Below are 13339 nucleotides of genomic sequence, written 5' to 3'. Positions count from 1 at the left end.
CAGTCCTGTAATGGGAATTCCCGTGAGATCAACATGTGGTAGATTTGGGTTGCAGTTTCCAGTAATAGCCGAAAGCTATCAGATATTGATCATTGTCTCTTCCTTTATTGTGCAAAGAAAATGATGATTCATCAATGGGGAATCGATGGGCTTGTGATAATCCATCTGAATGAGACCTGCAGTATGAAAACAACACCATCTATTTCTAAAACAACAGAAACCAATGAATGCTTAATCCTTGTTTATTCTGCTTTACAAATTCAATGAACAACTTGCACCTCCCTGAGAACACACACACAAGTACTTAAAAATTAATTTTTGGCCAAACAAAAACAAGAGAAAAAAAACACAATACATGGAGAATGTCATTATGTAGAATAAGCAACACAGAATGTCATTATATTTTAGTAATACACAGAATTCCAAGATGATACAGAATAGCCAACACATAATTCTGCAGGTGATACAGAATAACCAACACGGATCTGCATATAAACCGGTAATTTTGCAGATGATACAAAATAAGCAACATAGTCATCTGGTAATAACATAATGACATTCAGAATTCTGCAGATAATCTAGTAATTTACGCAGATGATACAAAAAAATAATTGTTTTTGCATGGTAAACTTACATCGTGCATCCATCTCGCAGGAGAAGAAGAAAAGAAACGGAAAGGAGAAGAAGAAAGAAAAAGGAAAGGGAAAGGGAAGAAGAAAGAAGACACGCTTTTCTGAGCAGAAAGGTCTTGACGTGAGTTAAGTTCGACGACATGGCTAAGCTCACGTCACTGCTAGATCTGCGCTATGCGTCGATGACTAAATTGAAGCAATTTAAAAGGTTAGTGACCAAAATAGAATTTTTTTTTGTTTAGTGACCAAAATAGGAACTGGTGGATAGTTTAGTGACTAACCTTGTAATTTACCCTAAATTATTATATTACATATTATGAATCATAACAACATCAACCCAATGGTAAAGCTAATGAAACAATTACTTACATTTTTATTTTTTTAAAATCCTCATCTTTAGATTTTTTTAATAATAATTTTAAAAATTCAAATTTTGAAAGGCTACCAATAATTACCATAATACAAAAATATTATAATTTAGTATTTAATCAATATATTTTAATCTTAGTTAATTTTTAAATTTTAAAATAATACAGTAAAATATTAAATATTTTATTTTAATGCTTAATCAGTCATATCTTGTCTAAGTAACTTTTCAAAATTATTTTATAATCCTCTATAATGGCTTTTTCATGCATTTGTTTCTCCAAAATTAATATAATATTTATTTCTTTTAATTATAAATAAGAGGTTTTGTATTTTTATATTGTTACAATTTTTTATGTTAGATTTTTACTTTGTTGAATTTTATTCACAAATTTTAAATATTTCCTTTTATCATAAGTCTCGTAGTATGTGAAAAGACAAACAAACATCTCAAATAAGTATTTATTAAAATAAAAGTCTAAATAAATTTAATTTTATTAAATAAATTAGAGGGTTTATTCTAGAATTCGTTTATAGACCTCAAGTTATTTTAAACAACCTTGAGTCAGAATCATAAAAAAAATTAAATTTTAATAAAAATATTTATTTTGATATATTAATTAATTTTAATTATTTCTCTTAAATTTTACTTATTGTTATAAAAAAATTTAAAATGTATTTTATTATTTAAAATTTTAATTTAATATTATTATTAATTAGTTATTTTTAAAACTTGTAGTTCGCCTCCCTCCCCTGTGTATAGTTTCTGGCTTGTATCACATGTACCGGTCCACAATAAAAAGACAGGTGAAAAAATATTTTAAAATGTTATATTTACCAAGTTTTATAATAGTGGAAGTTAATACATAATAATTTATTATAAATTATCCTTATAATACTTTCCAAATTTAAAGACAAACAAGTTTAATTCTATGATTTATCTGCATCTTTTAAAAAAAAAAATTATTATAATTCAGTTACTTGAATATGTACGAATTAATCTTTAAACTATATTATATTTGAGTTAGTCTCTTTATGTGCGTTTGTTACTAATGTCAGGATAATACTATAAATAGACTAATAAATGTATTTTGGTCATTAAACCTAATAAATCTCCTCAATTGGAGATCTTATTATTGTTATACCACAAACAAGCAATTCTCAACCTACCAGAACTTGGGCCCGTTTGGTTAGAGGGAATGAGAATATGGGATGAGGGAAGTGAAGGGATGGGGATGGGGATAGGAATAGGGAAAGGGATTGAGATGGGGTTTAAAAGAATGTTTGGTTGAAGGGAATGGGGATAGGAATATGAGAGGATAGGGGAAAAATTTTTAGAAAAATTTACTTTTTGTACCCTTGAGTATTTTAATTAAATAATGTATCTTAATTGTAAAAGAAACAATTATTAAATGCCTCCAATTTTTTTATAAATAATATTTAAATGAGTTATTGATGTATTTATTTTTTTAAATAAAAATTTTAAATTAATAATTGACAAATACAATTTAATTATTGTTAATTAAAAATAAATAAATGTCCAAATTTAGTTATTTTTTTAAATCACCAAAATTTTTAATAAATCTAATATTTATACACACACCATAACAACATTTTTTTAATTTCCACCCAAAACATTATTCAAAATCAACATGGCTTCTCCTCATTTTAAAAATCACAACAACATTCCTAACAAATTTTGAGATATTATGCACTAATAAAAAAAAACACATTATAGGAATGCTCCAAATTAAGAAAAACATAAAATCCATATGACACTAGCCATATTACATGAAAGTTTAAAGTTTGAGTTTGACATAATATGATGGATACATTACATAGCCAAGCATTAAAACAAGAAACATAACACCATTACATATAATTTATAAAGCATTAAAATGAGGAACATAACACCACTAATATGCATACTTCATAGATTAGGTGGTATATATCCCAATCTTGCTAGAAGTACATGACAAAAATGGTAGTTTCATGCTCGCCCGGTAACTCAACAAATGTTTTGAGTTCATCTTCATGTTTTTGGCAAAACCCTGCAAGATAAACATCACTTCATGAATAGAGAGACCTTCAACCAATGGAAGTATTTGACGTAGCAATTTCCTCCTTTCTTCATGCTCTTCACGATTAGCATCTTTTTTTAGCGACTACATCGGCCATCGACCCTAAATCCCGGTCCAACTGTCTCCACAAAGTTGCGGAAATTTTTCATTCAGTGTGTCCATGGAAGGGTCCCCGACCAATACTTTTTCGTTTTTCGGCGGGATTTGGCGGTACTAGTACCTTCTCGAGCCACGGTGATTCGTCGTGATGCGTGTTCTTGCATAGGCGTGGAAAACTCATCAGTTGGTAACTGAGAGAAACCCATGTCCTCATCCAAACTAATATTTTCCTGAGCATATTGTTCTGCATCATCTCCAATGTCACCCCTTGTAGTTCCCTGTGCTCTATCTTTTGTGAACACCTGGAGCAAGATCATTGAAAAAAATGGAAAAACACTTCCCATAAAGACCAGCTCGCTTCTTTATGGTTCTACATTGCATCAAATAAGAAAATGAATGATATCAGTAAAATATATCCATTAAATTATCAATTAACCATGAAATGTAGTGATACATACCTTAACATATTCATTATATGTGCTTTTCTCACACTCAATAGTGCACCTTTCATAGTTCCAAACGAACCCACTAATTTGTAAGATATCACTTATTGCAGTAGTTTGTTTCCTTAAAAGCTTCACCCTAGACTCGATATTAGGTGAAGCTTTTATCATGCTTTGTGGAAGTTTTTCTTTTATCATTCTTTCTAATTGAACGAGGTAGCCATTGCGAAATCCATTCTCCGCCCGCCACATTGGATTTGTTGATAGCTCCACTAAGGCATAAATAAGTGCCTTATCCTCATCCGTTGTCCAATAGTGTTTGCTTTTGTACTCTCACGGCCTACTTGTGAGTCCCGAATCCATACTAAATAAAAATAACCATAAGTCAAATTTAAATCAAGACATGGAAAAACAACCATTTCAAAAAGGGTTACATTCTTTTGAGAATTCACATAACACCAAGAAATTTAAATAACAAAGATATACATAGAAGACAATCAAATAACACACCACACATCATAATATGATAAGGAAAGTGCTTGCACATATCATCCTTCAAATAGGACCACAAAAAAACAAACTAAGATAAACACATGTTCTCAACACTCACATGCCTAACAAACTATCTATTAATTAGTTTGATCTCCAACTATTAAACATATTTGTAGCCATGTCATTTCTAAATTGGCTCCATTCATCCGTTGGATCAACAACTCGTAATATTCTCGTGATCATCTTGCATGTCCTCCTCCGAATGCAGAAGCTCAAGTTCATTTTCTGCAGGATCTTCAGTCATCTCTTTTCTAATAAAGTTATGCAATAAGCAATATGCATTAATGATACGTCGCTGGGTTGCTATATTATAAAAACTTGGGCTTGATAGAATTTTCCAGCGAATTTTTAGAAGACCAAAGGTCCTCTCAATTACATTCCTAGCACTTGCATGTTTCATATTAAAGAACTCTTGAGGTGTACGTGGTTGGCGTCCATCATCCCAAGAACTCAAATGATACCGTTGTCCTCGAAAAGGCGCAAGAAATCCAGGGCAATTTGCATATCCAGCATCCACCAAATAGTAAAATCCTAACAAACAAACAATTACTATTAGAAATTTGTATTAAGGACTAACTATTAGTATCTAAATGACAATGTAATTATAATTTATTTACCATTTGGAACCATTAATCCATTGTGCTTTGTTATTGCATCCCTAAGAACTCGGCCATCATGAGCTGAACCCTCCCAGCCAGATAAGACATATATAAATTGCATATCTTGACTATAGACACCGAGTACATTAGTAGTTATTTCAGATTTTCTTGATCGATATCTTGCTCAATCGACTTTTGGCACATTCACTCTAATATGAGTTCCATCCAATGCTCCAAGGCAATTCTATATTAAATATAAATAAAATGTTATTATCTAAAAAAATAATTATTATGTATTTAAAAAAATAATGGAAGTCAATAATACCTTAAACCACTTCCATGTATAATCAGCTTGAATTTTTCTAGGATGGGTTCCGGTTTTTTTCAACAAGACACTATGGCGTAGTATGGTTGACTTTTAAGACTCAGCATGAAAATGTTCACTAATCCGTCTCACCGGATCCGATGAAATCAAATCGATTATCCTATTTTTTTACGTGGTGTGCTAGAATGTTCGAAAACATCGCAACCATTTCTTCAACCATGACATTTTTTTCGTGCCTCGTAGCCCACCGATCAGTTTCTTAATAGTTGACATAATCGATAAAAACTACGTCGGTCCATGCGTAGTTTATCAATGCATTTTACATCACTTTCATAAATTACACGCTGGAGATAGTCAAGTTGTTTGTGTCGCCTAGTAGATGTTGAGTCAATCGCATGTTCAATGACACCATTTCTAAGAGCACGGTGCCTTATCGCACATGCCATGATTATAACATTCACTACAAAAAAGTAGCACATATACATTGCATATAGTTGAAGCTCTTCCAACTCGTCCCATTTCATTGATGTCCATTTCTAAAATAAAATTTAACAATGCATTAAATTGGGCAATAATAAACACTATACAAAAGCATGACTAATTCATAATATAAGAAAAACAAGAAAAAACAATGCATTGGGCATTTCTGAATATTTCAACTATGGTTATATTAAAAAAATCTTTTATTTCTCAAAGTGGTTTTGGTATCCACTATTTTCAATTAATATCTCTTATTCTTATAGTTTTTCTACAACTTCAATCATAACAACTATATATTTTGAAAACGTCAAAATCATAAACCACTTTTTAAAAAAATTTTCAAAAAGAAAAAGTTTCAAAATGAATACATCACCTCTAATTTTTTATTTATAGTTTCTTTTAAGACCCTGCATCACCCAAATATTCAACACTTTATCTTTCTTTTTTATTTACATAATAATAAATCAATTACAACACTGAAATATATGAGTTAATTCAAAAGTTTCTTTTTAAGACCCCCGATCACCTCCTGGCATAACAAACAAAAAAAACTAAAATTCAAAAAGAAAAGTACAACAATAATTAACACACCAATCAAAAACCAAACCAACCTGAATCAATATATGAGTTAATTCAAGTCTCAATGATTCACTGAAACAAAACTCTAACCATTTCTGGGAAACCAACTCTACCTAATATTTCCCTTATACTGAGATCAAAAGAAACCCAACTGCAGATATCCAGGTGTATAAATGAATGAGTGACTGAGTAGTGAGCCTTGAAAGCCTAGCTAGATTTTGACACTTGCCAACAGAAAAAAAAAACCCTGCAAATCAATATATATATATATATATATACATATATAAATGTATGGAGAGATAAACGTATATAGTATCAACATTGGATTCACACCATCTAAAGGCATGATTAATTCACAATACCCATCCCTATCTAAAGACATGACTAATTCACAATACCCATGAGAGAAAGTAAATCCAAAGAGTTGCCTAAAAAAACCAAGAAACATTACCCTTTGTTTCAAATAAAATAATTCAGTAAAATATGAGTTTTCAAACTTAGGTTCCAATTTAGAAGCCATTCACTAAAATTGCTTTTGATCCCTTGTAATTGAGAATCTCAGTGGATAACGTCAAATCCACTCTTCCAAATCATCAAAACAAATTCTGCAAAATGGTTAAGTGTTCATATCAAAGTAGTTAAAAAAACCAAATCTCCTCCTCGATGTCATCATCACCCAGACAAACCAATAAACATTAAAAGCGTCCCCAACATAATAAACAAAGCGACATCGTTTCTCGTCATCAAAATCAAGAAAATATAAATGAACAAAAAAACCAGTAAAAATCCAAACATGATACTCCATGATTCAAACACCCACCCGAACAACACAGATTTGACAACAATTCAAACATTCAAATGCAAATATAAAGACCATATTACACAAAAGAGGAGGGACAAACCGGACTTGATCCTCCGGTGGTGATCGTGGCGCACGGCAAGCAGTGGTGACCGTGGTGGCAAGTGGTAGCGCCAGTGGCGATAGTGGTAGTGGCGTGGCTGACAACGGCAGCAATAAGATGAAGATGATTGTAGTGGAGGTAGGGTTCAGAAGGAAGGTAAGTGGGAGAGAGGAATTGATGACATATAGCATGTCATTTTCTAATTTGTAGAGGGTAAAAATGACATTTAACATACCCAGGCATGCTCAATCTCCCCAAAATGAGGGGGATGAGTATGAAGGGGTTGAGGGGTATACAACCCCCCCTCAATCCCTTCCCATGTCCCTAGGTGCATGCCCAAACATGGGCATGCACGAGCATACGTGATTGATCCCCAATCCTTAGGGATCAATCCTTGTAACCAAACGGGCCCTTAGTCACTTAAATCCCTGATATGTATTGATATGTAGCATAACTCAAGATGATCTTACAACTATACAAGAAAGAGACAACAATCAATAGTGAGGCTTATGGTACAAGCAAGAATTTTACTGAGCCAGGCATGGGATAAGCTTCATCACATTTCAAATTTGATGTTTATCTAAATTGAAAAAGTTTTGCACAAATTTGACTTTGCTATAACATTGACAAACTCAAAGTCACACACACAAAATGTAGGTGATGTTGAATAATAAACATGAATTCATATATGGAAGAAACATGCACAAGTGCAGCAACCCATATTTAACAAATGTAGCAGCCCACATTTAACCATGTAGCAGTCAAATATGACAATATATAGCTACCATGGTTAACAAATGTAACCTCTATGTACATATAATTAAAAAGAGTTTGTGTATCAATAAAAATATAAGAAAAGAGAAGTTATATGTTCTTCCCTTTAAAGTGTACTCTACTCACATGCAAATGTGTAGGTTCTTGGAGTTAATTTAGTCGGTATCTAGTAAAGTATCTTTCTAGAAACTCCTCTTTCTGGGTTTGTCGTAAAAATATAAAGTGCTTTACTTGCTGCTGTCACTTGGGCTATACTGGACGATAATCGTGGTCCCCGAATGAGATATATGTATAGGATTAATTGGTTGGAATAAAATTCATTTGGGAATTAGAAAAGAGAAGGGAAAAAAATATTTAGTAAAGTTACTATTTTACCCTTAGTATTAATAAATAATATTAAAATATTATTTATAACAAATTTTTCAATTGTGAAATATTTTGTATTTTTTATATATTTAAATTATTACCAAATATTAATTAAATAATTTACTTCAATTATGATTAATTTTAATTAGTATAATTTATTATTATTATTATAAATAAATATTTGATGTATTATTTTTTTAATAAAGGTAGGATGAAACTACATTTCAAAATAATTTAGATATTATTATTCATTGTAATGATTATAATTAACTATTTATATTAAATGGTTCATATTATTATTATTATTATTATTGCAAAATTAAGAAATATTGAACTAATTATGGGAAGAGGGCAAGTATGTCAAATCCTATCAATTTCTCCCCATTGACCCTCACATTTAGGGGGTAATGTAAATCAGCCTATAACTCCATAGGAGGAGGATTCAATTCCCATTCATGTACTATCTAAACGGGTGTTAGATTAAGGACCCGTTTGGATAGAGGTAATGGAGCCCTAGGTATGGAAAACATTACCCCCATCCATCTATACCTGTGTTTGATTACCTCTAGCCATGTTCAAAATTCCAAGGAGAAGGGCGGGGGTCAACTAGCTCTTGTCATTACCCTACAAATTGGGGGCAATACTTGGATTGAGATGAGAATTGACATTTTTGGCCTTCTTGCTTTATCATCCAACCTCCTGTCAGGCTTCATCCCTTCTCAACTTGCCCTTTGCGCCTACATCGACGTCATCGACCTCCACTCCAACCTCCTCACCGGCCCCATCCCCCGAACAACTCAATCTCCTCGTCGCCTCTCCACCTTCGACGTCGTCGACCTCCACTCCAACCTCCTCATCGGCCCCATCCCCGATCAACTCAGTCTCCTCGTCCACCTCGCCACCTTCGACATTGTCGACCTCCACTCCAACCTCCTCACCGGCCCTATCCCTGACCAAGTCAGTCTCCTCGTCCGCCTCTCCGCCTTCGATGTGGTCAACCTCCACTCCAACCTCCTCACCGGCCCCATCCCCAACCAACTCGATCTCCTCGTCCACCTCACCCGCCTCACAGGCCCCATACCGGAATTGAGGACCAACAACACCAGGAGTAGAACCGCCATATCGGGAGAAACAAATCTGGTAGATCTTTGTCACCATTTTCTTTCTTCATGATTTTGCAAACTAAACATAACATCGTCTCACTTCCTCCATTAGAAGCCAACCTAACAAACAGTCATTGGAGAAAAAACGACACCGGGGAAGAAGCAGATCTGATTGAAAAAGGTTTAGGTATGTGCTCTTCATCCATGTCATCTCATCGTCTCATATTTTCTCTTTTTTTTCCCTTTTCCGTTTATTTGTTGATTTTTTATTTTTTTCATGCTATTCACATTATTCATATTTTATCTTTTCTAGATTGCTAAAATAGATATGTATGTTGAAATTTTGTGCTTGGTTTTTCATCTGATTAGGAAAGAAGAAGATAATATATAACAAAATGCTTGATGTACAATTATAACAAAATGATTAATTTATCAATCAAAATATTAATTAATTTAACTAATAAGGATCATTAGTTGATAGTTCTGGATGGACAAACAAAATATTAATTAAAGTTATATTCTATGTGAGATGCCTGCAATACATGCTTAGAGTTTTCTTTGCTCACTTAATGATGTCTGTTTGACTTTCTTGTTTATGTATTGTGTGTCTATTTTAAATAGTCTATTCATCTCATTTTCATACATTAGCACATATCGATCATTCCTGTTGAAAATAAGATGATTATCAGAACAATATAGAAACCGGAAAATATGAACACTCTAATTAAAGCACAAACTCTTAAGAGTCTTTTCTTAGTCATGAATGATACTATATTTGTCAGATAGATATATATGTGAGACAATTGAAATGGGGTCATCAATGAAGATTATTATTTTTAATGAAGGTAGATATAAGAGAGGGTGTAGAGCAGCACAGGAAAGAAGAGGTACAGAGAGAAACTTCACTGAAAATGAAGATCATTCGGCTTCATCACTTCCTATTATAGGAATATATAGTTCCAACAAATACGATCGAGGAGTCAGTATTGTTTGCAACTACTAATTGTTCTTTAATAGTAGCTTTTGAGTATCCATTTACTTTTGGTCTTTACTTAAGAATGCATTAGTTGTTACCACTTTTAATTCTTGGAGTCCTACAAGTTGAAAGGACTTTATTTTCTCTAAAGTTTAAAATCTTTGTTAATGTAAATTGCATTCTTGAGCATTAAGATCTAATTGATGCTGCTTGCTAATACTTAAGTTGTTTCTGTTTATATAATCTGATCTACGTCTTTCATTTGTTTTAAAGGACTGTGATCCTTTCTACTTATTTCATTTATGCATCGGATTTTAATAAGCATCAACTTTTAGTGTTGTTGGTATCTCTGTATTCTAATTAGATTAACAATCAAATGTGCTATATGATCATGTGATGCAAGTATGCATTTTAGTATAGCTCTAGAGTGTTTCTATATGCATTATTCTCAATGTACCATCTATTATTGAAAACCTTCTATGCAAGAGTTTATTGTTGCTTTTGTTTATTTAATTTTTGAACTCCAAAACTTGAATTTCTTCGATAGGAGATTTTAATCCTTCACCGATGAAATTTGGTTATGTAGCGTTGCTAGTAGTATGACCACAAGTTTTTTTATTTACCTTACTATATGAATATCATACTGAATCTGTTTATAAAAAATCCGTTCTAACAAATATTGAGCATTATAACACTAAAACAATATCTAGTATGAGATCAATCTGTTGAATGCATATACAATTAGCATATTCTAATACCTGATCAATTTTACAAACGAAAAACTACACATAAAAAGCACATAGAAAATTTAACGAAAATGTCTTTTTGCCATAGAGTTGTTCTTTTTGGCATCTCTATAAACAAGATAGGATAGTTACTATTGACTGTGTTTCATGTCTTTGCACATCAGTACTAGTGAGTGTGTTTCATGTCTTTATACATTTTCCATAATCTTATCGTGGTTTTTTTTAAACATATGCTCACAGCTTATATGGACAATATGGAAGGACTCCGACTATATTATTTAATGTCCATATGTTATATTTTCCTACTGAAACGTCATGATTGCTTCATATGCAATAAAACGGAGCAATATATGAAATAGTATGGTCCAACATGAGATTGAGACAACCTCTGTTAGGTGACACAAACAATATGAATACTTTCGTCGTGTGGTATACGAAAGCGATATTTAGTGTATTGATAAACTACGCATGGATCGCTATTGTTTCCATAGTTTATGCCAATTACTAACCATTACGGGTGGTTTGCGTGGTACAAGAAATGTTTTGGTTGAGGAGATGATCGCAATGTTCTTGAATATTGTGGCACACCATGTCAAGAATAGAGTAATTAAGTTTGATTTTGTCCGATCTGCTGCAACTGTTAGTCATCATTTCCACGCCGTTTTAAAGGCAATCACACTTTGTCATAGTGTTATTAAAGAAACCCGAACCTGTCCTCGAGGATTCAATTGATTTTTGGTGCAAGTGGTTCAAGGTAATATTCCAAATCCACATGTTTTCTTTTTAATGAAATAATCATAGCAATGGTTTGTAAGAAATAACTTTTTTTTTTTTCAACATGGAATTGCCTTGAAGCACTAGATGTAACACATATCAGAGTAAATGTGCCTAAAGCTGATTGACCAAGATATAGAACAAGAAAATCAGAAATCACCACTAATGTACTCGGTGTTTGTAGCCAAGATATGCAATTCATATATGTCTTATCTGGTTGGGAGGGTTCAACTCATGATGGTCGAGTTCTTAGAGATGCAGTTACAAAGCCTAATGGATTAAAGATTCCAAATGGTAAATAAAATGTGCTCTCATTACTTTTCTAATCTATTATTAATAACCAAATAGAGCCCTAAACCATTAGCTAATGACATATATTCGATTGTGTGTTAGGTTTTTACTACTTGGTTGACTCTGGCTATGCAAATTGCCCTGGATTTCTTGTACCTTTTCTAGGGCAACGTTATCATTTGAGTTCTTGGGCTGATGGACGGCAACCTCGCACGGCTCAAGAGTTTTTTAATATGAAACATGCTAGTGCGAGAAATGTAATAGATAGAACCTTTGGTCTTCTAAAAATTTGATGGGAAATTCTTGCGAGTCCAAACTTTTAGAATATAACAACTCAAAGGCACATAATTAATGCATGTTGCTTATTACACAACTTCATACGAAGAGAGATGGAAGAAGACCCTGCAGAATCTGAAGTTGATAATTTAATGTTAAAGGAAAACACAGAAGATGACATTGACAACATCACATTAGTTCATCCAACATATGAGTGGACCCAATTTAGGAATGACATGGCCGTGGACATGTTTAATACATGGCGATCAAGTTGATTTCGATATTTAATATCTATGTGCGCAAAACTAAACTTGTGATGTGGTAATCTTTCTTGTAATTGATTTTGATAATTATTATCTATGTCGTCAAAATTCACAGCTTTTGTATGTAGTGCTTGTGGTGTTTGTAATGATAATTATTATCTATTCTCTTTTGTTTAATGGATTTCCAAGTTCCAGCAATGTTTCCTAACAAGGGTGTATGATTTGTGTTTTTTTCACAGCTTTTGTATGTTGTGCTTGATATTGTCTAAGCCTCTGGTTAGTACTATATATATGATTATCTTAGCAAACAACTTGTTTCATAAAAATTTTCTCTTCTCATGTGTTTGATTGATAAGTTACCAAAAAGCAAACCGGTTATAGGATATGCTCTGTTTTATTGTGAAAACATGAGGCTTTACCCAATATGTGATTGGTTTGTCGTATGTATGAATAGATTAACATAAATATACGTGATCTACAAATAGCTCCAATTTTGTTTCATTTGGACCTCAAAAGGAAATATCTAGCATTTATTTATGAACCGTTATTTTTGTAAAGTCTAAATAAGAGCTGCTAGTACTGTCTTCTTTGTTCAGAGTTCTTTTAGAAAGATTTGAGACTTTTTTTATGCATTCTGTGGCATTTAGTTTTGATGAAATAAGAGGTGCTAAGTACTGTCTTCTTTGCGCTGTGAATTGGTCAGATTGCATGT

General features: G+C 32.6%; 2 protein-coding genes across 2 annotated transcripts; both read right to left on the bottom strand.

Moving 5' to 3' along the window:
- Positions 1 to 4327: 4327 nt before the first annotated feature.
- LOC120250105 (protein ALP1-like) lies at positions 4328 to 4893 on the bottom strand. The gene is made up of 2 exons (XM_039258885.1): positions 4791 to 4893; positions 4328 to 4704 (listed from the first exon to the last, which is right to left on the bottom strand). Exons 1-2 carry the CDS (start codon positions 4891 to 4893, stop codon positions 4328 to 4330), a joined length of 480 nt encoding a protein of 159 aa, XP_039114819.1.
- Positions 4894 to 8900: 4007 nt separating this feature from the next.
- Positions 8901 to 9356, bottom strand: LOC120250096 (sodium/potassium/calcium exchanger 1-like). The gene has a single exon (XM_039258874.1). It carries the CDS (start codon positions 9354 to 9356, stop codon positions 8901 to 8903), a length of 456 nt encoding a protein of 151 aa, XP_039114808.1.
- Between the last annotated feature and the right edge of the window lie 3983 nt (positions 9357 to 13339).

This window comes from Dioscorea cayenensis, chromosome 3 (assembly GCF_009730915.1).
Source record: "Dioscorea cayenensis subsp. rotundata cultivar TDr96_F1 chromosome 3, TDr96_F1_v2_PseudoChromosome.rev07_lg8_w22 25.fasta, whole genome shotgun sequence".
NCBI classification, from domain to species: domain Eukaryota; kingdom Viridiplantae; phylum Streptophyta; class Magnoliopsida; order Dioscoreales; family Dioscoreaceae; genus Dioscorea; species Dioscorea cayenensis.
Note: the sequence above shows the minus strand (reverse complement) of the source record. Positions and strands in the feature narration are given on the sequence as shown.

What these genes read in the sequence shown, in the direction of transcription:
- LOC120250105 (XM_039258885.1), bottom strand. Translation starts at nt 4,893, where the DNA reads ATGCAATTTATATATGTCTTATCTGGCTGGGAGGGTTCAGCTCATGAT. An exon ending in TGGATTAATGGTTCCAAATG is followed by an intron (nt 4,705 to 4,790) that starts GTAAATAAATTA and finishes TTTGTTTGTTAG; the next exon opens with GATTTTACTATTTGGTGGAT.
- LOC120250096 (XM_039258874.1), bottom strand. Translation starts at nt 9,356, where the DNA reads ATGGTGACAAAGATCTACCAGATTTGTTTCTCCCGATATGGCGGTTCT.